At 40.2% G+C, this 25,197-nt stretch overlaps 1 protein-coding gene across 1 annotated transcript in view; it reads right to left on the bottom strand.

Moving 5' to 3' along the window:
• LOC146866105 (guanine nucleotide-binding protein G(q) subunit alpha) overlaps positions 1-25,197 on the bottom strand; it is a 446,860-nt gene that overhangs the window by 110,511 nt on the left and 311,152 nt on the right. Inside the window, exon 3 of the mRNA XM_085633332.1 lies at positions 6,139-6,293. Within this exon, the coding sequence (XP_085489458.1) occupies positions 6,139-6,293 (155 nt within the window). The remainder of the gene's footprint in view (positions 1-6,138; positions 6,294-25,197) is intronic.

Raw genomic sequence — 25,197 nt, 5'->3', positions numbered from 1 at the left:
GGAGTGTTTAAAGCGGACTGAATCGCCAGTTTGTATAATGTTCAACACCCATCTGTCCGTAGGTATGTTTTGGGAAACTCCGTGGGAAACTGCAGACAGGGTGTCAGATTTTCATTGTTTATGGTTAGGAAGTTTCTTCCCTTGGACTGAGAAGATTTTGTACGGAGTTGATCTTTTTTGGTATCTTCTCTGGAATCCCCCTTATGACTTTTTGTGTTGGTGCAAAGGCTGGTATGGCCATCTAGGGGTTTGAACCCTATGGTAATAGTATCTCCAGTCTTCGGGTTGTTTTTGTTGCTTGTAAATTCTTTTCTGCTCTTCTAGTAGACCAACAGCTTTAAGTGTGTCAACTTCATTTTTCATCCTGAGCATTCCTTCCTCAGTGTATTGTCCGACTAGTAATGTACCTGAAAAGAGCAATTTTAAATTGGGCATAAGGTTTTAGGAAGGGTATGATGATCTTCTCAGGGAGATTCCATGGCAGAATAAAGTAGTGAAGAATTTGACTGAATCAGCAGCAGCACTAAACTTCCTTAATCATTTCCAAAACGTCTTGTCTCAGAGATGGAAAATTAGTCAAGATCAATAAAGATTTTAAGCCATCCCATATCTCTCTTTGATATCTACCCAGAAAAAACACTGCACTGGCATTCTTTAGATAGGTCAAGGCTGTACCACAGATCTTTTTTCTTATAGTGTGCATTCTTTTGCTGTCTCTATCCAGTGGAGCCGTGAATTCAGGGGCAGAAGCATGTTTACATCTAACTGCCGTAACTATAATTGAATCTGGTTTGTGATCCATTTTAAGAAAATCAGGATCCTGTTGTGATGGCTTATATTTCTTAAGCAATCTTGGTGTAGCAGCATTAACAGTAGCCGGGAGGAGGAGGTTTTCTTCTACAATGTCTAGTACACCTGGTAGTAGAGGTAGAAGAGGTTTTGGAGCTGGCCTTGGTTGCAAAGTTTCAAGAATGACCGAAACTATTGGTTGAGGAGAGTCTACGTTAATGTTCAGTTTGGTTGCAACCTTTACCAAAGCATCTTGGACAGCAAGGGTATCATCCACTGGAGATACTCTAGTTGGTGAATGAGGTGGAGAAGTTGGTATAGAAGAGGAACGTGTGGAATCAGTATATGGCGATCTTGATCTGGAACGTGAGTGGGACATACTCCTGTTACAGGGCATTCTGGCGGTATTGTCCGAACAAGTGAAAGAGGTTCCCATTCCATTTTCTGATAGTAGACATGGAAGTAGCTTTGGAAGCACCTCTGACTGGTTAAAGAACTAAGGGCTCTAATGGTGTCTGTAAAGGGTAGTCTGAAGGTATTATAGGCCTCAGTGGGCGAAGTGGTGTATCTGTTTGAGAAACCAGATCATCAGATGCTTGAGAACCTATGGAGTGGACGAAAGGAGAGCCAGGCCACTCTGGGATGAGGAAAGCCTAACCTGAGAAATCCTCTACGTCAAAATAGTTTGAATCAACGTTGTACAAGCCCTTTTCACTGGTAATGGTGTTTGCAGAGGCAATAAATATCTTTTGGACACCGTGTGCTGTGATTTCGACATTGATTGTGTGTGTGACGCAAGCAGAGGTGGGGCTTCTTGTGTTCTTCAGCCTCAATGGTGATGATAGTCTTGACATCGATTTAAACATCGAACGGTGACGATGTGCCAATGTAAACCCTTCTTTCGAGGGAGAGCATGTAGGAGCTGAAGCTCGTGATGACTTTGGTCTTCTTGTATGCGATGATCAGTGTTGATGCGAGTAATGTCGATGTCTGGGAAGAGATATTTTATCTGTAGATCCCCCTCTGTGGGACTCTTTGCCAGATTTTTGAGTATTTTCAAAGGAAGGGTGAGATGAAGGTCATTCTAATAATCTTTTCTTTTTCCCTTCCATGTCCTGCATCAGACCTCTTAATTGGATGCCCTCCTTGTCCTTAAAAGTCCTTCTTGTCATTTTATTACAAATGTCACATCCGTTTGACCAATTTAATGGTGAAAGGCAAGCCCCACATACTTTGTGTGCATCAGAACTTGTCTTCTTTCTTCCACATGAAGGGCAGTAGATAAAAAGAGAAGACATTCTGACTAGAAAAAAGTGTCAGATCAATGTAAAATTGGTTTAACTCAACTGAAGGGATGTTAAAACCTTGAGTAAAAATGGTTTGAAAAAACACTGTAGTTAGAAACAATTGTTTAAACTGTTTGAAGAAAACACCTGAGGTGTTCAGAGAGCCTTCCTGAAGCAGCAGGAAAAAAAAGAATGGACTCTCACAGGCAAGGTAGTTGGAAGTAGCACAGAAAGGATAGAAAGAAGGGGTGAAGAACAAGGAGGCTTTGAAGGAAAACCGTCTGAAGGTGTCTTGTTCACTGAAATAAGGGACAAGAACGAAATTGCTGAGAGTAAAACAATCCTTTTTAGTTTGGGATAGCAAAGCCCTTGGGTTCAAATTTGATTAGACTGAAAACAGAAAACAATATAAAGGGGAATTTGTGGATGTGTTTAAATGTTTCGCATTGGGAGATGAGAGCTAAAGAGTCTGATGGGGAAGGGCAAGATTATACACGTGTAGTTGTAACAATAACATTTTTGACATGTGCATTCTTGATACGTTAGCATCTGTTGCAAAACTACCTGGAATGCACTCTCACTATGTTGAAGTAAAATGATACAATGCTCAAGTACATTTATTGGATTGGCTGGGCAATTTATCACAATTTTAGGACGACAACAAGAAGGCTGGGAATTGTGGTCTTGGGAATCACATATGGGTTTGTGGGTTCACTGAATGTCGCCGAGGCCAGCACCAACGACATAAGCATTATGGGCTTGGAGTACTGTACTGGCCTTTTCACGGGCATCCTACTCAGCTTGGAGAGGTTACAAAAGACCAAGAGCAGATAGGGAGTTCTTGCAGAGCATTGCAGGGCATATAAGAGGGCACTTTGCAGGTTCTGGTATGAATGTGTGGAGCACAGCATCTAATCACAAAGTTAAGAGTGTGGAATTTCTATCAATGCTCCTCCATGGCATACATTGGAGGTCAGCTATAACAAATGTTTATTTTATTCGGTGGACAAGTAGGCCTAAACTCATGCAGCAAAACTCTTTGATGCCAATTCATCGCACTACAATATGGATGTGTAAAAGCCTTTAATATTAAAGTGAGTGTTCTAAGGAAATCCAGTAGGCTTGGCGTACATTGACAGTGGTTTTAATTTAAAAAATTGGACATGCTCGCAAAATGTAATAATTAGAGGTTACTTAAAACGCCCCTGATTATAGAATCGGAGTAAACTCATTATGGACAATAAACTAGAGGCCCAATTCTCAAAGAAAGCCACCAAAGCGCTCCCACAGCTGTACATTTCCCTGCATTTTGAGCAAATATATGACTTTCAGGAATTCAAGAGTTTACAGAAGTTGGCCTGGAACCCGTACCTAGCAAATTTGTGTACTTCATTTGTTTGCTTATGCGAAAATCCGTTGCGCGATTGAAAATTCACTAAACCCAGTTTTCCTCGATCATGGAAAAGGGTTTGCATTACCATAGTCATTTTTATGGGTATGACCTGACTCAAAGGGCATGCCAACCCTTTAACTACTGCTTTCTGCCTATGCCCAGCCCATGAGAGGCTTATAGCCGAGCTATTGTCTAACTGGAATGCAACCTACCATAAGTGAAATTGGGGCCCAGGTACATTAGCACAACTGGCTGCAGAGCTTCAGAATGGCAAGTTACTTTGCAAGAGTACTATTAAACACTATAAATACATAAGTGAAATTTAAATATGAAAGCATCCACTGTCAACAGACGTGATTATTCTAAAATACCAACAAAAATGGTACCATTCTAATTCACTACGTAATATTGACACCTTAAAAAGCCTCACAGCTATTTTCACTAGAGCATGAATGTAATCAGGTTGTTAGTCTGGGGATGAAGGATGCCGGAAGACTACACACCTATGCGGTTTTGCCTGCACATAACATTTGTGTTGAGAAGTCAAGTGCTGAAATCCCCAGAGGACACAGAACCAGAGATGGGAGTTCAGGAAAAGGTAAATATATATTTTAAAAAAACCTAAATAACCACCTGACCAAAGTAGAATTGGGAAGCCTCAATGGACAGATAATAGTTATCTAAACAAGCTACTGTCAGATTTTAAGCAAACAACAGAGCCGATCCTTTACAAAAACAATGTTTGGTTTATTAAATTCTCAAGATGGTTCATATTTAAATTTGTTTTTTAATTTCATGAATTGGATGGCTTATTAATTCAAGTATGGAGACAAAACATTATAAGGAATGAGCACAAATGTCATAAGCTGAATGAGTTAGATCAATACATATGCTTTTAAAAGTTGACATTCTGTAACTAGCTGAAGCAAGGGAAATTTGAGGACATTAAATGCACTGCTTGACCACCATCAGAACAGACTAAGTGAACCTGTATCATAAATGACTTATTGTCAATATTTCGTTTTACAGGTTATGTTTAACTACTTTTTCATAGGCAGTGAACTGTATTTCCAGCATAGTAGGTGTGTCATCCACAGAAATAAGATTATTCAAGCGAAGAACAAGAGGCACGTGAGGCTTGGCTTACCACAGAAGGTGAGCAGGTGAGGAATGGGTCAATGGAATCAACAATATCCCCTGCTAGCTTTTCTCTGGGGAAGACTACAAAAGCCATAAGAGATGTGTCCACAAACAAACTTTCCCCAATATCCTGATAAGCCATGTTTCTAATATCTAAGGGCAAAATTTGGTTTTTAGCTTGGTTACCATCTGGGTGGCATATGGCATGCATGATTTACTATTTAATGGATGCATACTTCCATGTTAATTGTATTTCACACATTTCAAAACATCAATGTGAATTTGTATAGGTGCTCATAAATGTTCTTGAAAATTTACAGATGGGATGTATGACCATGAGCATTAGTTCAGCTCAGCTAAGCAGATACAACCTTTTGAATATGCTTATACTCAAGAGTTGTAGCTTTTATTCAATTCCCACCTTAACCTCTAAAGACCCTTTGACCACCATCAAGCCTCAAATTTCACCTTTTGTACTTCCCTCTGGCCTAGGGAATGCACACGTAACATCCTACTCATATAGTGCCTCAAGTTACAAGGCTGGGAAAGTCAGAACGTTTTGTGCCTGTATCGAGTAGAGGTAATTGGTTTAAGTTCTATTATTTTATTTTTATATATATAATTCTTCCATAAATGTACTCATTCTCATTTTCACATGGATATGCTTTTCCATGACAAATGTAGACCACAGCCAGTAATCGCTACTCAGCCTGCAATGGAGAGTCTCTGTTCCCATTTGTTAAAACAATCACACGCTGGCCTGACTAGAATATCATTGATCAAAGTAACTCACTTTCTATATTTAGTCTGCATCATCAAAATAGACTAAACCAACATTAGGTACACACGTGAGGGAGTCATCATTGAGTTACATCACCTACCTGAAAATCTCCAACCAAAACTCCAGTCAAAGGGAAAAGACCCCGTCTCATTATGTTTTCACCAAACATTATGGAAGCCTTTGGGGTGTGGTAGTAATATTATAGGAATATAACCCTGATCAATGTTTCAAAATTGAAGACGTTGACACTCTCACATATTTGGCTGCATACCTGCTCTGGGAGTAGATCTAATAACTGGACTAAGTGTAGTCCCTCCTGGCCAAGATGTTGAAATGCAACCTGTAAATTAATCCACCCCCCCATCTAGGATACATGAACTTGTGTCACTTGTCGTGTAAGCTTATTTATAATCAGTCACTTCCTTCACCTCTAACTAAACTGATCAAATAAAATATGAAAATTCCCTATCCTAGTCAGTCTTGGAATCTAACAGATTGGCAGCATGAAACGAGAAAAGGGGTCCCCATAGTGACCTCAGTAGAAAGGGATAGGAAGTTGAAAACTTGTGTTCCTTTTAGTTTGCAGATATTGCCCATAAAGTGCTTAAACTGCAATGCATGCAGGCCCTTTTTCAGAACTTCTAGTTTAGACTGTCAATGTAGATCCAATACCCTATCCAGAGGGCAATTTTCATTGCAATGTGAATCATTTGTAAGTGAAATGCAGCTTACTGCAGTAATATACTTACTATTTTGTTGAGTCGGAGAGCTGATATTCCCGTCGCCTGTCGTAACACTCTTGGATCCCAGGATCATTCCATAAATACTTAATTGCATCTACATAAGGATTCTCAAACGCACACACCTTTTCAATATCAACCTCTCGGACCAATTGTGCGTGGCCCTGTTGGAAAGAAAGAGAAGAAACTGCGTTACTTTTTGTTTACCTGTTTTTCAAAAATAAATACATAAAGACAGTTGTAATAGGGTAACAGCTCTTCCCACACACAAAATTGGAATCTTTTCCAGATCTTCATATATAAACAAATCTTTTGATACATTTATATTGTTTGCTACTGCCTCCTTACTGTTAAAATACTTTTACTTATTGGCAAATTTTAGCATACTCTATACCATCCTGGGGCAAGAGATTTGTTTGCAATATATTTAATTGTTTAATTTGTTTAATGTAGTGCCAAGCATGGCCATTCAGAGAACATTTTATCTAAAGACGAAAGTAAAGAAATGCTAGGGTTGATAAACATAAGGGTTGAAGTTCAGCTGCCACTTAGCAGCTTTATTATAATTAACAATTGGGCAGTGCGTGGTTACTCTATGCAGTGCTAGATTGATGCCCGAACTTTGGATAACAAGAATCCCCAAATCATAGATTGCTGGTCTGTGCATAATGGAGGTATGAGGGCAACCTTTGCAATGATCTTAGATACTTGTAATAGTTGGAACAGAGGATCTAACCGTTATCAAAGCCAATAAAGTGCCTTTCACAGTTGCTTTTGGGGTCTTGATTTTTCACTTTTAGGGCTGCTTGGCTTTGTACTTGTTAAAAAGTGTGTTTTTGTGTAGATTAGTGCAGATTGTGAAGCAGGGGTCGGGATGGTCCTAGACTAGGGGTCTGGCGAGTCCCATCTGGTAAGTAAGTAGAGGTTTATTTCGGAAAATTAAATCAATAAAAATGTACACACAATAAAACAATGATTTTAATGCAATGTTACAAAATTGTTGAGACCAATTGAGATCACCAATTGAGATCACTTTAGGACCTAACATTGCACAACTCTTTAAAAAAAAAAAATTACAAGATAACTCTCTTTAAAAAGAAGTAGAAGGTGGAGCAGGACCAGTAACCGCACCTAAAAACAGAGTCAGACATGCGCAAAGGAGGTGATCTGTGTAAGCAGCCCATTTTGGCCCGAGCTAGAGTTAAAGACCTTTTCCTTTCCTTATTAAACTGGACATAAATAAAAATGTGCTTAGAGCACAGACAATGTAAATAGTTCGAGCCTCATCTGGTGATTATTCTGAAGGAGTGGTAGGACATTTCAAAGATGAACAGTTACATCTAAATGAAAGGTTTAAGCCCCAGTTAATTCTTTTTTGTATGTTATAGGGATTGTTTCAGAGTTGTGGATCAACTAATACAGAGGGAACTTTTACTTAATCCAGTAGCATTTCTGCTCCAGCCCTCCTGTATTATTCCTCTGGTTTACAGCTTCTCACAGCAAATGTAACTCTGAGCGTTGTCTGTTAATGTCTGGAATTGAAATGAACAGAGTTTGAGCACTTGTGCTAGAGGACAGACGTAAATGTTAATGATAGGGGTGAGAGAGGAAAATGTGAGTTGTGCTACTTAGCAGCTTTCTTAGATGACTCAGACCTCCATTTTAGATTTGTTGTGTGTGGCATGCGCTAGGTCACCCACAAAGAAGAGATCAGAAGAGTGCCCAATGTTGAAGATGTGAAGCTGCACCCTAGATGAAAACCCGAAGCACAACAATGAAATAGCCAGGTATCAAAGTGGAGTTGGATATGGTGGAATAGGTTTTCAAGGTATTGGTGGGTTCCTCTGGGCATGGCATTGGCCTAGAGAATCAACAGGCGAAGGAATACCTTGGACTTCAGTGGAGGAAGTGTGAATTAAGAGAGAAATTGAAGAATTCTGACTTATGATTGTGCCTGCAGGATAAAATAGCAACATCATGTGAGTTTAAATAAATACAGGAGTGATGTATGGTGGCGATTATGCAGGTGTAGAAAAGGTCTGGCCCATTTAACCCCTTACTTTTTGACTACCTAGCTTGGACGTTTACTGTGAGTGAGTCTCACTTACTGTAAACTTTGTTAAAATACGTTGGGAGTGCTAGCCGCTAGTGTCTGCCATTTAAAACAAATCTGTTGCTCCTAAGCTGGGAAATAAGGCTCCATATTGGTCGCACATGAACACATGCGGAGTGTATACACGGGTGCTGGCTGCATGAGCGGAACAACTATCCAGCTCAGCCCGGTAACTACGTACAGGTAGCATCAGAAGGAAGTCTTCAGGGCTTAGTGCTAATGCTGGAGCGGGTAGTACAAAATTTTGTATACCCCCCCCTCCCCATTTGCATGTTTATATTAATCTGAATAATCAACTAATAGTAACCTTATTAATTTGTTTGAAGTGAAGACTTACCAATTATATTAACAAAAGAATTACACGTGGGAATTGCACTTAGCATGGCTAAACTAATTGTATACTAACATATGTACGCATACTAATAGTAGAAAATTAGAATACTGCATGATATATGTTGCTTTGTGATGTAATTGTAAGTTGCGCATCATTGAGTGAGTATAAACGCTTTGAATGATATTCTGCTAGATAATTACTTACACATAAGGGAATTAGTGAGGGTTTAACATTTTATTAGCCATTTCCATGTTTTAATTACGTTTTTGTATTTGTTTTGCTAAAGTTGACCATTTTGGCCTATTTCAAGATGGCTGAACAAGACGTATAATGTGACTGCTGCTGACACACAAGGTTCTTGGTGAAGTGCGCATGCGTCACTGCCAGCAACAATGGCCTAGTCCTGACCCCAGGAGATGATGTTCTTACCAAGGACACTCTGGGAGCTTCGCCAAGGATAATACAATGGACTGTCTTTAAAACCGGAACCAGCAAGTGCGATGATTTAATCCTGCGGACTCTGTGAGAACTTTACCGTTTGACTGCATGTCCACCAATGAGGACAGTCTAAAACCCCAATCTTGATACATTTTTACATTAATTTCATTATCAAAGTAGGTCGGGAAGTGAACTAAAAAAAAAAACTCTTCTTTGAAGAACTCGATTTCCTGACGTAATGCAGACGGAGAGGACGGTGACACTGCTGGACAGCGGTTATCCTGAATCTTTGAGAGACTGAAATGCGGCCTGACTTTGATGAATTTAAAGGTTTTTCCATGACTTGACTGACTTAGAGGACGACTATTAGCAAGATTAGGTAAATATGATGTTCTGTGGTTTGGATGATGATTTCTAACAATTTGCAATTTTATTAGATAAACGAAATTTGATTAATTGATAAATATGTTGTGTTGATTATTTGAAAGAGAAAACTAGTTTAAGAGAAGAGTATAGATAAATGAATTGGATCACTAAACTACAAAACAACTAAATTGATTCATCACCCAATGAGGGGAATATCACAAGGTCAGAGTTAATAAAGTATTCAATGTATTTAGGGTTTAGGTAAAGATATTCCTTTCATGTCAGCGTTTGGAAACGTATTCCTCTAGGGAAGCAGATCAATGAAGTATGAGTGTTGGTGTTATGGGCCCCACCAATGAATGTTTTGAGTGAATTTGCTATTGCGGTATTTGGTCTGTGACAAAAGGAGAATTTGATGTTCCACGCTGCAACAGTTTTTCTGGTAGCAGAGTTATGGTTTTTATTGTTTTGGTTTGGTGAATATAGCTTGTAAATTGCTTATTGATTATTGGTTTATGTACTAACACTCTATGTTGAGTCACGTCAAGTTTTGTGTTGTTTGCATGGCTTCTGGGATGTAGAAAGTCGGAAGTTTGTAACTGTTCCGTAGTAGAGCAGAGGTAAGCGCTGTTCTCGGGAAAGACGGAATTGTTGTTGCCCTGTAGGTACACAGGGAGAAACGTATAACGATTGAAGTTGCACGACGCATTGTCTGGGTTCGATTCGGTGACATCGTCGTGTGTTGCCATTAGAGACATTTTCTGTGTGAGAAAAGTGTGTATGATAGCGAAGGTCACCTGTGAAATTTTGGTCTTAAGTACCAGGAGTCCAAATGGCATTCAGATAACGCTTATCACTGGAAAGGTAACAGGTGTTCTCTGAGCTTGCTAGAAGGACAAAGTAGAGGGAAGCGCTGCTTTAACGTATGTTATAATTCTGTAGTAGGACAGACTGTTCGCTGTTCTCAGGAAAGACAGGATTCTGTGTGAATGTACTACATTTTTCTCGTATTAAAGTGCGTGAATGTAAAGGCATTCGGGTTAATTGTGAAACTCTAGTTTTATTTCTCAGGAGCATTGGGTCTCCAACTATGTGTCTTAATTCTGGAGAAACGGTTGGCTAATGCTTGTTAGAAGGGTAAGGTAGAGGGATGTGCTACTTTATCAACGGAAGTAACGATTCCGTAGTAGGGCAGAGGTAAGCGCTGCTCTCGGGAAAGACTGAATTTTCCTGAGAAAGGTCTATTGCTATTCTTTGGTTAGCGAAGCGGACAATGGTGATGTGTTTATGTTGTTACTAACAGAATTGTAAATTTGAAACAAAAACTTACCGAGTGGATTTTGTAAGGGAGGGGTAGAGAGGAGCAGGAGCTGCGGCAGCTGCTGCTATCAGAACGACCGCGCTGGGATTGGACAGTTGGTCAGAAACGTAAAACGCTCTGGATTGGTGCGTTAGCGTGTGCCGCGCTGGGAGTGGAGAAGTACAGGGTGACGTAGACGTTCCATATTGGTGCGTTAGTGTGAGCCGCGCTGGGATTGGAGAATTGTAAAAGTGACGTAGACGCTCCGTATTGGTGCGTTAGTGTGAGTCGCGCTGCGATTGGACAGAATAGCGGTACAGTTGTAAGGAGGGACTAGTGATACACGGAAGACAGGAAAATGTATTACGATCCACCAGAAAAGGAGAAAAAGTCTTGGTTTGGTAGAATTAAAAAGTGGTTTAAAAAGGACAAACCGATTGTAACAAGGGAAGGACAGTTACTTCCTCCACCGAAAACCCCTGCATCCTTTATGGTTGCAAAATATGGATATCACACTTTTATTTAGTTAGACAATTGGGTCAAATATACTAAAAAGGACGGAGTGTTGGCTTTTCCAGAACATGGTTCATTTAATTTGGCAGTCTTGAGAAATTTAAGAGAGAAAATGATGAATTTAGAACCAAGACCTAGACCGACACAATTTGAAGCATTGACAGAGTGGGAAGACGAGATGCATGACCGAGAAAGACAGAGAAGTGGTAGAGGATATAGATATATGTTTGGCAGATCATACGTATATGAGACGCATGATGATCGAATGAGAAGGTGGCGGAATGCGAGTATGACTGAGGGTTTGTTTCCCGTAAGAACTGCAGGAGAGAATGAAGGTAGAAAGTGTGTAGAAAAGAGGCATAATGTGGAATCGAGAGGGTATGGAGTGAATGAGTCAGAGGATGATGTTCTTGATGACATGTTCTATAAAAATCCACCCCCATATCGACCAGAACCAGAAATATTAACCCCAAGTGCCCCAATGAAAGAAACAGTACGAATCATAAAAACGGAACCAGAGTTCCAAGATTTGGGAAGGAACAATTCCATTAGAGAAGTAGAGAAGAAGTCCGGAGGTAAAATAAATGAAGAAAATTCAGCAGAACTAGCGAAAACGACTCTAGAATTAACAGAGAAAATAAGAGAATTGACTAAAAATCTGGAAACAGTAACAGTTCCAGTAACGATAGGTCCAGTAATGCCTATATTTGATAAACAAAAAGATAACGAACACTGTTTGACGGTCCCTTATAAAAGTGATAAACCGGTTGAACAACCAAGAATGAGTCAGAATGATAATTGATGGAGACAGACTATGAGTATGATAGAACCGAATTTTTCAAATAACTCGTTTGTAGGCCAAAACTGTGCAGAAAGGCGTATAACAATAGTGGAGTCAATATCAGAAACACAAAAGGATTTTGGACAAGGAAATGTAGAGAAGCCAGTAGGACCATCTACAGAGGAATTTAGTGAATGGTTGAGAAGCTTGCAGAAGAAAGACAAAGAATCTCAGTCAATAGATGTGGCCTAACTACGAATGGTACTGGAAGAGTTAATAGTAGGAACTATCCCTACGGAAAAGTTAAAAACTTACCAAGATGAAGAGTTTTTGTTTCTGCGTAAAAGCGTAACATGGAGGGCAAAAAGTCTCCATGAAAGATTAGAAGAAGTGGCAAATGAAATGGGTATTGATATTGAAAAGGTAAAAGCACTACAGAAACCATATCGGGTAGATTTCACTGAAAAAGACATTGAAAACATGAATACCACTGGACGAATAGGTCAGATTAAAGAGATAATTATTTTGTTGAGAAAATGGGGAGACGTGGACAAATGGAAAAGTAGATGGTATCGAAAACGAGATGAAGTTTCAGACAAAACCTTTTCAGCTTTCTCTGTCAGAGAAAAAGAGAAGGTTGTGACAGAATGCTCTATGAGAGAGATTCCAGGAGGAGGATATATACATGTCCCATTGACTAGACAGGATATTTTGTCATTTACGAATAATTTCCCTCGACTACATGAAAAACCCGTCGAGTGGTATAGACAGGTGGACAGATTTGTAAAATTATCCAAAGTATTGTGGATTGATCTAAATAGCTTTTTTGACATAATAGTACCAGCAGATCTATGGACTGAGTGCAAAATCATGATAGATTGTCCGACACAGGAATACCCAAGGGATCCAAAAACAGGAGCTCCAGACCCCGAGTTAATGAAGAAATATGAACAGGTTATGGCATTTTTGAAAAACAAAGTACCTCCTAAAGAGACAGACTGGGTAAAAATTGATAGAACACATCAGGAAAGCAAAAAATCAGTACATGCCTATTATGAGAGGTTGATTTTGGCCTTTAAACAATTTAGTGGAGATGGAAATCTAAGTGAAAAGGATTTGAGTCGTTTTGTATACAGATTTGTATATGGTCTTCGTCCAGAAATTAGTGAAATGATAAAGCAGCATACCGTAGATTGGCAAAATAAGAAAATAGATGAAGTACTGAGACATGCTAAATATTTCAGTGATGAAATTGAAGCAAAACAGCGAAAATTGAAAGAAAAGGCTATGTGGGCACAAGTAAAGGTACCAGAGAGACAGGAAGGTCAATTAGCAGAACAAGCAGGGTCAAGACCAAATTTTAATCCTGGGAAAGGTAAAGGAAATATCGAGGAAGCTAAAAAGAAATTTCCGTGTCATAATTGCGGTAGGTTAGGGCATTGGAAATCCGAGTGTAAATTTCCTCCCAGTACTAATGATGAAAATGCATCATTGAATCCACAGGTGCAGAATGAGGTGAGTGGTCAACAGCAGCGACAACAGCAGGTTGTAAGACAACAGAATCAGGTGCCAAAACCACCTTTTCCACAGAACAAAAATTGCCAGAAGTATAGTAAGGAAAATGGATTCCACAACCAAGAACAGGTAAATAAGTCACCACGCGCTAGCGCTGCTTCGCAGTATTGGCTGCAACGCGATGAAAGCGATTCAGAAGAGGGTTATTGACGGTGCTGAAGGGAGGAAGAAGAGTGCGTGCTTGGCGCAACTCTAGAAGTAGACCAGACAGGCCCATTTGTAGATGGAAAAGTTAATAATGAAAATATTACTTTCCTAGTTGATACTGGTGCTACTCGATCAACTGTTAGATCAGCTGATGTCAAGAATCCTCCTCTCTCGGATGAAACGATCCAAGTAGTTGGTGTATCCAACAGACAGATTAAAACATACCTTACAGAACCAGTGAAAGTTAGTATAGGGAAATTCTCTGAAATGCACTGGTTTGTCGTGTGCGACACCAGTCCTGTGAACTTGTTAGGTAGAGATTTATTGGGCAAGATGAACTGCACTATATTTTGTACTCCAGATGGAATAGCCCTTGAAATACCAGATGATGTGCTGTATAAAATGACAATGGCAAACAGGGAGAAAGAGGTTACTGGAACCTATGCTGTATTTAACCCTGACGAATTACCAAAAGAATTAAAACAATCTGTAAAAGCAGCAGTTTGGGATTTCACAGAAGACGTAGGATTGATGAGAAACGTAGACCCAGTAAAAAGAACAGTAAAAGAAGGAGTAAGTTACCTAAATGTCCCGCAATATAAATTGACACCTGAAATAATCGAAGGAGTTACTCCTGTGACTGAGAAAATGATAAAACAAGGAATGTTGAGAGAAATAATGAGTAGTCCATGTAATTCACCAATAATGGGACTGAAAAAGCCTAGGTGGAAGTTCAGGTTATTGCAAGATCTGAGAAAGATAAACAAAATTGTTGTACCATTTTGGCCCATTGTACCAAATCCATCTGTGATTTTATATCAGATTCCCCATGAGGCAGAATGGTATACAGTGATTGATCTATGCCATGCTTTCTTTTCCATCCCTTTGCATCATGACAGTCAGCAAATCTTTGCATTTCGTTTCGGTGAGCGTATTTTGGCGTGGTGCCGAATTCCACAGGGGTATACAGAAAGCCCATCCATATTTAATCAGCTATTGAAGAAGTCTTTGGAAAGTCTAGAGATGCCAGAAAATTCTGTACTAGTTCAATACATCGATGACCTGCTTGTGGCATCGAAAACCCGTGAAGCTTGTGAGGTAGACACGGTAGCTTTGCTGAATCATTTGGCAGATGGAGGACTAAAAGTGTCACCATCGAAATTACAATTTTGTAAGAAGTACAATATTTAGGACATAACATTGAAAAAGGACTGAGAAGAATAACCATAGACAGAATCAGGATCATAAAGAGAATGAGTCCACCAATGACCCAAAGAGAAGTGAGAATGTTTCTGGGAATGGTTGGATATTGTCGTCAGTGGATTCGCAATTTTTCATTGATCGCAAAACCTTTGGTACGACTGACAAGAAGTGATGAGAGATCCAATTGATTTGAACAAAGAGGAATTGACAGCATTCAAAAGATTGAGAGAAGGATTGTGTGAAGCACCTGCATTAGGAATGCCTGATTATGAAATGGAGTTTGAGTTGTATTATAGTGAGAGAAATGGATGTGCACTCTCTGTTCTAGTACAGAAGCATGGAAAACATATTTTTCATCCATGTTGGACCCAGTAGCTGTAGCCCTTCCTGGGTGTTTGAAAGCAGTAGCTGCTACATGTCGAAGTTTGGAACAGAGTGAGGGAATTGTGATGGGGTATCCTGTGAAAGTGTTTGTGCCTCATGATGTGGCGATCCTTTTAACAAGGAGTCGTACTCAGTATATGACACACAGTCGGCTGACTAAGTATGAAAAGGTCATATTGGGTGCAACAAATGTGAGTCTTGTGAGATGTGTGAATGTGAATCCTTCAACACTGTTGCCAGATGCAGAGAATGTGGAAGTAAGAGATGAAGCAGATCATGACTGTTTGGATGTACTCGATTTCTGTACAAAACCACGACCTGAGATAAAAGATGAACCCTTACCAGAAAGTGATTATGTTATGTTTGTTGATGGATCCTGTTTGAGGACAGATGATGGAGTGTTGAGTACAGCATTTGCGGTATGTACAGTTGCAGCAGTAATGGAAGCATCCTATTTGAAAGGAGTAAAATCAGCACAAGTAGCTGAACTCGTTGCCTTGACGAGAGCATGCAAGATTGGTAAAAGTGTGAGAGTGACTGTGATAACTGATAGCCACTATGCCTATGGGGTAGTCCATGACTTCGGCCAGATATGGCTGCAGAGAGGTTTCCTAACCTCAAGTGGAACTCCCATTAAGAATGCTGAGGTGGTTGGAAAGTTGCTTGAGGCGAAACAGCTGCCTAGGCAATTAGCTGTTGTAAAATGTGCTGCCCATAGTCGCAGTGGTGATTATATTGCCACTGGTAACACATTTGCAAATGACATGGCGCAATACTGTGCACGAAATCAGAATTCAATCAATCGGGCTAAGGAAAAGGAGGTGATTTCTTGTTTCCCAATGTTTACTAACACTGTGGGAACATGGGAAGAAGTAAGACAATTGCAGGAAGAAGCAGAAGAGGAAGAAATAAAACAGTGAGTAAAAACAGGATGTGCACCAAGAGAGAAAGATCATGTGTGGGTCTATCGAGATGGAAGACCAGTCATGCCTGCTAGCATGATGTCTGCCATGGCACGGATGTATCATGGACAGGGACACATAGGGAGAGACGCTATGATTAGGTCCTTTAAGCAGATTTGGTATAATGCAAAATTCAGACTTGTAGCAGAAAGTCTTTGTCAGAGATGTCTAATTTGTCAGCAATACAATCCAGGAAGAAAGACAGTAGTGAGTCTAGGAACAATAGGTCGAGAAGGAGGGCCTTTTACCAGAATGCAAGTGGATTTCATTGAAATGCCTCCCTGTAACAGGTTGAGGTATATTTTGGTCATGGTATGTCTATTTTCCAGGTGGGTAGAGGCGTTCCCAACAAGAAGAAATGATGGGATGACAGTGGCAAAATTACTTTTGAGGGAATTTATCCCTAGATTTGGGTTCCCAGTGACAATTGAATCAGACCGAGGAGGACATTTCCATAATGAGATCATAAAACTGATTTGTGAAGCATTGAATGGTGTAGTAGAACACATGAATGGTACTATCAAAAACAGAATAGGGAAAATGTGTTTAGCCACAGGTATGAAATGGCCTGATGTCTTGCCTCTAGTACTCATGACTATTAGATCAATTCCAGACAGAACTACAGGGTTGAGTCCACATGAAATCATCATGGGACGAGCCATGCGCCACGTTTTTATACCAGTCAACAAGCTGATGACTATAACTGATGACATGGTGTTGGAATACTGTAAAAGCCTGGCTAACGCAGTTCATTCTGTGTTTCATCAGGTTGGAGCGGATGCCACCACCCTTGAAAAGAAGTCAGCCCATGATCTAAGCCCAGGGGACTGGGTAAGGATAAAAGTCCACAGAAGAAGAAACGGTTTGGTTCCCAGGTGGGGAAAACCAAGACAAGTCATCCTGACCACAACAACAGCTGTGAAGTGTGCTGGATTAAAGAACTGGATCCATGCAAGCCATACTTTGAGAATTCCAAATCCAATCGACAGCACAGAAAAGGAGTATTTTAATGAATCAGAATCTAGTACTGAATTGGATGACGGAGAGCCAAAAGACAAAGAAAACCCTGAAAGGGGGGAAACAGAACCGAATTTAACTTTTGTCCCCAGAAGTAATTCCCTGAGGAGAAGGTTACAGATTTCTGATACCAGTTCAGACTCAGAGACAGAACAAAGAGCACAATCTGCCAGGAAAGAACAAGGGAAGAACAAAGAAAAAGACAGTGGAGAGACGATAAAAGATTCATGAGAAGTAAGTGCCAGATAAAAGATTAAGAGAAATTCCACCTGAAACAACACACTTAGATAAAAAGGTGCCAGATACAGAGAGAGAGGGAAAGATTATTGCGGTAGACCCCCGAGGAGGTGTAGGGAACTCCAACATCCAGTTAGAAGTAGGGACAAGTAGTCAGCAGGAAGGTTACGTGCCGGAGATTCGAGGAGGGACAGAAGTAGGGAAAACAAAAGAAGTGGTGGAAAAAGAAACTGTTGAGAGTAAAAGGCAAGTTGAAACAGAGTCAGAGGAAAGGGAAGATGAAGTACCAGAAGGCCGAGTTCTAAGAAAGAGAGCTTGGAGGACTGAAGAGAACGATAAAGGGAGTAAATTGAAAAGAGCAGCAAAAGACGGCGTTTGGCCGAATAAAATAAAGAGATTGAGATATCAACTGACGAGTAAATTCACCAAGGGCTGAACAGGTGAATGAAGTGACGAGTCAGGAGAAATCTAAAGAAGAAGAAACAATTGGGGTTAAAGAAAGCAAAAGAACAAGGAAACCTAACCAGAAGTATAAATCACCGGAATGGACATATGTGGCCCTGCCTGAAGTAAAAGAAGAGGCGGATAGCCAAGGAAATCCAGAGGTGGTTGTACTGGAAGTGGTTGAGGAAGAAGAAGAATAATCGAAAGTCTTGAGAGTGATCTTGTCCGAAATTGGAGAAGAAGCGGATGTTCAGGACATTCTGTATACAGAAAACGAAGGAAAAGTGAAAGATGATGAAATGCCAAACTGAATGAGACAAGAAAACTACTGATGGAAAGACAATAAAATACTGAAAAAGACAAAAACTGCTAGAACCATGTAGGTGCTTAGAGCTTTGGGTTAGAAAACTAGTTGTGAAGTAGAAGAGGCCAAGTCAAAAGACACGGTCCGTTTTAGCAAAGATGGCAAACATAGATAGTAGCAAAGGTAGATGTACATTCTTTAGGAGATGGTGTAAAATGTGTTGTTGTTGTACAGGATTATTAATGCTTCTTTGACGTATACTTGCTCTACTAATCTCATTTAAAGTTACTATAGATACCTTAGAAGGACATAGTGATAACATAACTAATATAGGGAAAATTCAAAAGGTAGTTCCGACTAGAATAGATAAAAATTATTTGCATAAAGATAGGTCTATATCAGATTTTTCTAATAATGTGTTTTCAAAATTGTTGTATGAATATGTAAAAACAATGGACGTAAGAGATTGCTATGTATGTATGCAGTTACCTGCCTCGGTATCTGAAGGAGTGACTTATCATCACCTTCCAGTAACTTATGGAATAACATGTAGTGTAATAGCTAGTTTACTTTATCAAACAGGTGAATTAGAGTATTATTTTTCAGATGTAGATACTATATTTTCACAAGTACCAGCAATTAACAAATTAAACAAGGTAAAACCTGCAAATGTATTAGGTGAATTTTTCTTAGAGACTAATGAACTAACATTAGAATATATATTTAGAAATAACTTGACTTGCAGTTTAAAGAAAGAGGAGAAGACATTTTTAGATATGGTTGAAGAAAGGAGATTGAAAATGCAAAGAAAGGCTTCAGAAGGGAAAGTGGAGAAAGCAGTTTGGGATGTAGAAATGGAGAAACACTTGAAAGGGGAAACGAGTCCAACTATGGCTTTAGATTGGCCTCAGAAAGGGAAATTGTGTATTAGAAGGAATCAAACAGCATATGATAATTATTTTGTAGGGAATAGTGAGTGCCATGATACATACCGAATCATGGGAGGATGGGGATTTAAAGGTGGAAAAGATCCAGTTTTTCCAGGACTGTATTTCATTTGTGGGAACAGGGCATATTATCGTTTGCCAGACCATTGGTATGGCACATGTTATGTTGGCCTGGTTTTTCCAAAGATTTTTCATATGGATAGAGGAGAAGATGGTGTACATAGTTTAGGTAGATATTTAGCACGTGGTAAGAGAGAATCTTGGACTGAAATTGTGGGTGAAATTTTTGGAGCACTGATACCCGCAGTGGGAATATCACTGAATGCAAACAAAATTAGAAGACTTTCAACAGTAGTGGCTCGCTTGTCAACAAGCACCGCTGGAGGATTCTTATTGGTAAAAACTGAAATGGTTGCCATGCGTGCTATGGTAATGCAAAATCGACTTGCCCTTGATATTTTATTGGCAAAAGAGGGTGGAGTCTGTGGAATGCTAAAAGTTCAACATTGTTGTACTTACATTCCTGACGAAAGTAGAGATTTGAAAATTTATATTAAGAATATTACAGAATTGCATAACGAAATTGCACCGCTGGAGGTTGAAGGTGTTTGGGAAAAGATTGGAAAGAAACTATCAGCTATTAAAGATTTTGTAGTTAAATTAGGTAGTACATTTTTAGGAAAGATATTATTTCCATTAACATGTGTGATTTTCTTAGTATTAATAATTAGATTAGGATGTATTTGTCGTAGAAAGTATAAAAATCAGAAAAGGTTAAAAAGAGAAAATTTAAGGAGAAGAGATAAGAAACAAGAAACAGAATTTGAAGAAATAGAATTGGAAGAAATCAAGGAGAGTATGTATAAAACAGTAAAAAGAGAAGAAACAGGGGAAACTGAAATATGAATAAAACAAGAAATCACTTTGAAATTCCGTAAAAGGGGGGATACAAAAATGTTGTTGGTGTGGTGATATAATCACCAAAGGGGGGATTGCTGGAGCGGGTAGTACAACATTTTGTATACCCCCCCCATTTGCATGTTTATATTAATCTGAATAATCAACTAATAGTAACCTTATTAATTTGTTGAAGTGAAGACTTACCAATTATATTAACAAAAGAATTACATGTGGGAATTGCACTTAGCATGGCTAAACTAATTGTATACTAACATATGTACGCATACTAATAGTAGAAAATTAGAATACTGCATGATATATGTTGCTTTGTGATGTAATTGTTAACTTGCGCATCTTTGAGTGAGTATAAACGCTTTGAATGTTGCTATTCTGCTAGATAATTACTTACACATAAGGGAATTAGTGAGGGTTTAACATTTTATTAGCCATTTCCATGTTTTAATTACGTTTTTGTATTTGTTTTGCTTAAGTTGACCATTTTGGCCTATTTCAAGATGGCTGAACGAGACGTATTACGTGACTGCTGCTGACACACGAGGTTCTTGGTGAAGTGCGCATGCATCACTGCCAGCAACAATGGCCTAGTCCTGATCCCAGGAAATGATGTTCTTACCAAGGACACTCTGGGAGCTTCGCCAAGGATAATACAATGGACTGTCTTTAAAACCGGAACCAGCAAGTGCGATGACTTAATCCTGCGGACTATGTGAGAACTTTACCGTTTGACCCCATGTCCACCAATGAGGACAGTCTAAAACCCCAATCTTGATACATTTTGACATTAATTTCATTATAAAAGTAGGTAGAGAAGTGAACTAAAAAAAAAAAAAAACTCTCTCTCTTCTTTGACGAACTCGATTTCCTGACGTTATGCTGACGGAGAGGACGGTGACACTGCTGGACAGCTGTTATCCTGAATTTTTGAGAGACTGAATTGCGGCCTGACTTTGATGAATTTAAAGGTTTTTCCATAACTTGACTGACTTAGAGGACGACTATTAGCCAGATTAGATAAATATGATGTTCTGTGGTTTGGATGATGATTTCTAACAATTTGCAATTTTATTAGATAAACAAAATTTAATTAATTGATAAATGTGTTGTGTTGATTATTTGAAAGAGAAAACTAGGATAAGAAAAGAGTATAGATAAATGAATTGGATCATTAAACTACAAAACAACTAAATTGATTCATCACCCAATGAGGGGAATATCACAAGGTCGGAGTTAATAAAGTATTCAATGTATTTAGGGTTTAGGTATGGATATTCCTATCATGTCAGCGTTTGGAAACCTATTCCTCTAGGGAAGCAGATCAATGAAGTATGAGTGTTGGTGTTATGGGCCCCACCAATGAATGTGTTGAGTGAATTTGCTATTGCGGTATTTTGTATGTGACAAAAGGGGAATTTGATGTTCCACGCTGCAACACTAACCTGGGGCAGGCCTAAAAATGTGGGCAGCAATTTATAGTTAAGTCTGTAGTGCTGCACTGAAAAGGGTGAGTATTTTAGTGGATTATACAAGGCAGGCACCGTCAAAGTACAGCTTCACTGTAGCATGGCCTTACGAGAGACTAGCATGACGCACCGATCCCGCTGTAAACACGGATCCTTAGTGCAGATTTACTCTGGTCATAGCTGCACTCCTGGTGTCACTTGAGGATTTGCCACATCATTCTGCTGGCCAGCTGAAGGATCAAAGGCTTCCCCATATAACATGGCCATTTCCAGTGGTTGGGCCTGTTCCTGGGAAGGTAGAGGGTGGGGACAGAATATGCATGTGATAATTACTTTTTACACTGCACCAGGGCTCTGAAGGGTCATCCCAAGATCTACAAAGGAGAGAAGGCCAGACTACTTGACCCTATCACAGGACGTGCTCCTTTTTGAAATTTTGGAGGGAAGGAACGAGGATGCTGTGACAGTAAGGGTTGTCGTTCTTAGGCTTTTAGACAGGTCTTTCAACAGACTACTTAAAATGTCCCAAAATACTGTACGGGAGGTTGGGACTGGGATGCAGTCATGAGACATTATCACAGGACTTTAAAGAGCTACTTACCTTTTGAAACTTTCTACCCCACTTAATTGTGCATCTTATTTTGCTAAGATGTTGCAACAGTACAAAACTGCCAATCAAAACCACAATCTTCATATTTAAATAGGAAATACAACACACCACACAATCACATATAGCGAGCACATACCTAGGAAAATGTAAAATTACAAAACATTCAGTCCAAAAAATAAAAATCCATCTGAGAGATAGCCTCCTGGAAGCAGTGACTGTCTAAGATAAGCCAATGAAATAAGGCTATCTCTGACAATGTAGAGAATTTCAGACTGATTCTTTGAAGGCTTTCCGGCGGTTGCACTACTCTTTAACTAATGATCTGGAGTCCAAGTTGTTAGCAGTGGCCTTAATTAGCTTAGGAGGACTCCTAAACTATCCTGTATTCCAATGATAAACCTATGTCTAGCCACCAGGACCCTCAGTAGGAGATTGGTGGATGTATTCATAACTCACAAAATTATCCTCTGGTTGGGGGTTGAGGTGGGGAGCAAATTTGCCTTCCGGTTAATGTCAAAGCTATTAAACATTCCAACATGATTACCTCTGGGATGCACTAAAAACATGATTTGTATAAAAACATTAAAAGCATTACATGGCTTTAGCAATTCAGGGATGTATTGATATGCAAGCGACTTAAATTCCTCCTTTTTAGAATGCACAATTCCAAATGCTTCCGCGCCCTAATGCGCCGGGGGTATGGCCAGACAAGGGTCCCGGGCTCACTGTGCCACTGGATTCAAGCTATCCCTCTAAACTGGGGTGGCATGGTGAGCAAAAGAATGATGGCTTTAACCCAGATCTCTTGACTGGGGGGTGAATGTTTTGATTTGTTCTGCATTCCACCCATCAATTATGTGTCTTTCAATTCCAAATGAAGCCACCTTTTAAAGGCTGGGGGGCCTACTGAGACACCAGCATTCAGAAGTGGAATGGATGATTCACCTACTTTGCCATCATACATCAGTGTTAGAATGCGTAGGTGCATAATAAAGGTATGTGTGCAGTGCCGTCCTAATGCATGATCATGCCGGGCAGTTGCCTGGGGGCCCCACGAACATAAGAGCCCCATGCAGACCAGAATTTAACACTTCTTTTCCGTTAAACATTTTCATTCCTTTGAGTGGTTGTGTAGGCAGGACCAAGGGCACTGCTTTGCCCGGGGGCCTATAATGCGGTTAAGAAGACAGCCCTGTATGTGTGTAAGCAACAAACCCTTAGCATGCAGAACCCAATACATTGTACTACACTAGTGCCATGTTAAAGGCCTACAATATCTCTCCCACAAGCAGTCTCTTTCTTAAACCTCTCTTTAGAGAGTTCCATTACAAGGGTTCCCTGATTGCAGAGCTTTCTCAAAACCCCTAGTTCTCCATTTCCATTACACTTAGAACTACAGAATTCAAGTAGGCGTAAGCCTCCATAGCAGCAACCATCCAAAATAAAGTGTTATTGTTGTTGGACAAATTACTAATAATTGCTCACTAACTACGTTAATGTGACAGCCTGCTCGATGGGATACAGTAAAACCGTATACCATGGCCATTGTCAAGTCAAAATACATGGTTGATTTCGAATAGATTTTCGATAAAAATACCACTGATCACAAAAAACAAGTGTTAAAAGTAAGGAAAACATGTGACTGTCTTGACGCAGTTATTGAATTTGTACGGTATGTGAATGTGTCACCCCAAAAATGCAATTTTTAAACTGTAAAAAAAAAAACACATTTGGACAATGGAGATGTGGGGAATGACGGAGTAAAAACAGCAGTGCATGTAGGCTTTTTCTGAACACATACAGATTCACATTCTGTGTCAGGCTGACAAAAACACATTTTAGTTGCCGGAACCATCAAAAGAGTCTCTACCCCTCCCCCTCTCAGCCCTTTGAGTTTATGCTTAACCCAGACCCGCCCAATCCTGTCCAAGACCATAATAGCAAAAATCCAATGAATAGAACTGCAACTATTCAAATTTAAAGATTTCTGTGAAAATAGTGCCAAAAAGCACAAAGCGCCAACTATGGATATCTGATCTCACCGGATCGGGACTAGTTCACAAGTTCAGGCCGACCACGATGGACTGCAGGCCAGCTACAGTGACCCAGTTAGTCCTGCTGAACAAAGTAACTTAAATCCTGGTTTGCAGATCGCTGCGAGGATCCACGTCGAAGATGCATTGCGCAGCTGAAGTAATGCATCAGTTTTGATATGCGACAAGGCTGTGATGTCAGGGCCTACATCGTCATCGAGGATCCCGTCGATAGGGCTTGCGATACAAAGTCCGGCGTCGAGAATGCGGCGCACAGTCAGGGCTATGAATCTGTTCCGAAGAGCTGCGAGGCTGCGATGCGGAGCCCGTCATCATTGAGGTTGTCGTTGATGAGGTATGTGAGGGCCTGCATTGAGGATGCTTCACGCAGTCGGGGTGATGCTGCAGTTAAGAAGAACTGCGATGCAGGTCTTTGCGACTGGTCCAAGGCAGGTAGCAGTAGCGATGCGTCCGTTCTCCTGGGGTTTTCACCATGCAACAGATGAGATGCTTCGGTTCCACTGGATCCACAGAAGCTGGCTGCGCACCTTAAGCCCACTTCTAAGGGCCCAAGACTCAGGTGGCACCACTTGGCAGGGTAGGCTCACAGATGACAGAGTCCAGGTGTAGATGTAGGTTGTTGGAAGCCTGTTGTGTCCCTGAGGCTTCAGATCAGGAGGCCAGCCACCTAGCCCTTGGAGTCGCTCTGGGTTCTGGATTCAAGAGATGCTGTTCCAGTCCTTCTCATCCAGTCAAAAGGCAGTAATTCATTTCAGCAGGGCAGCAGTTGTTCAAAGCTGCAGTCCAGCAGAGTGATAGACCGTGTAGCAGGACAGCAGTCCTTCTTCCTGGCAGAGTATACACACGTCCAGAAGCGTACTAAAGAGTTGGTGTCTAAGGTCCAGTATTTATACACAGTTGTTACTTGTAAGTGGAGAGAAGCTTCTATAGGCAAGCCATTGAAGTGCACAGGTGCCCT

The sequence above is a fragment of the Triturus cristatus genome, chromosome 2_1 (genome assembly GCF_964204655.1).
Source record: "Triturus cristatus chromosome 2_1, aTriCri1.1, whole genome shotgun sequence".
Taxonomy (NCBI): Eukaryota; Metazoa; Chordata; class Amphibia; order Caudata; family Salamandridae; genus Triturus; species Triturus cristatus.
The sequence above is the reverse complement of the archived record's forward strand: the minus strand, read 5'-3'. Positions and strand labels throughout refer to the sequence as shown.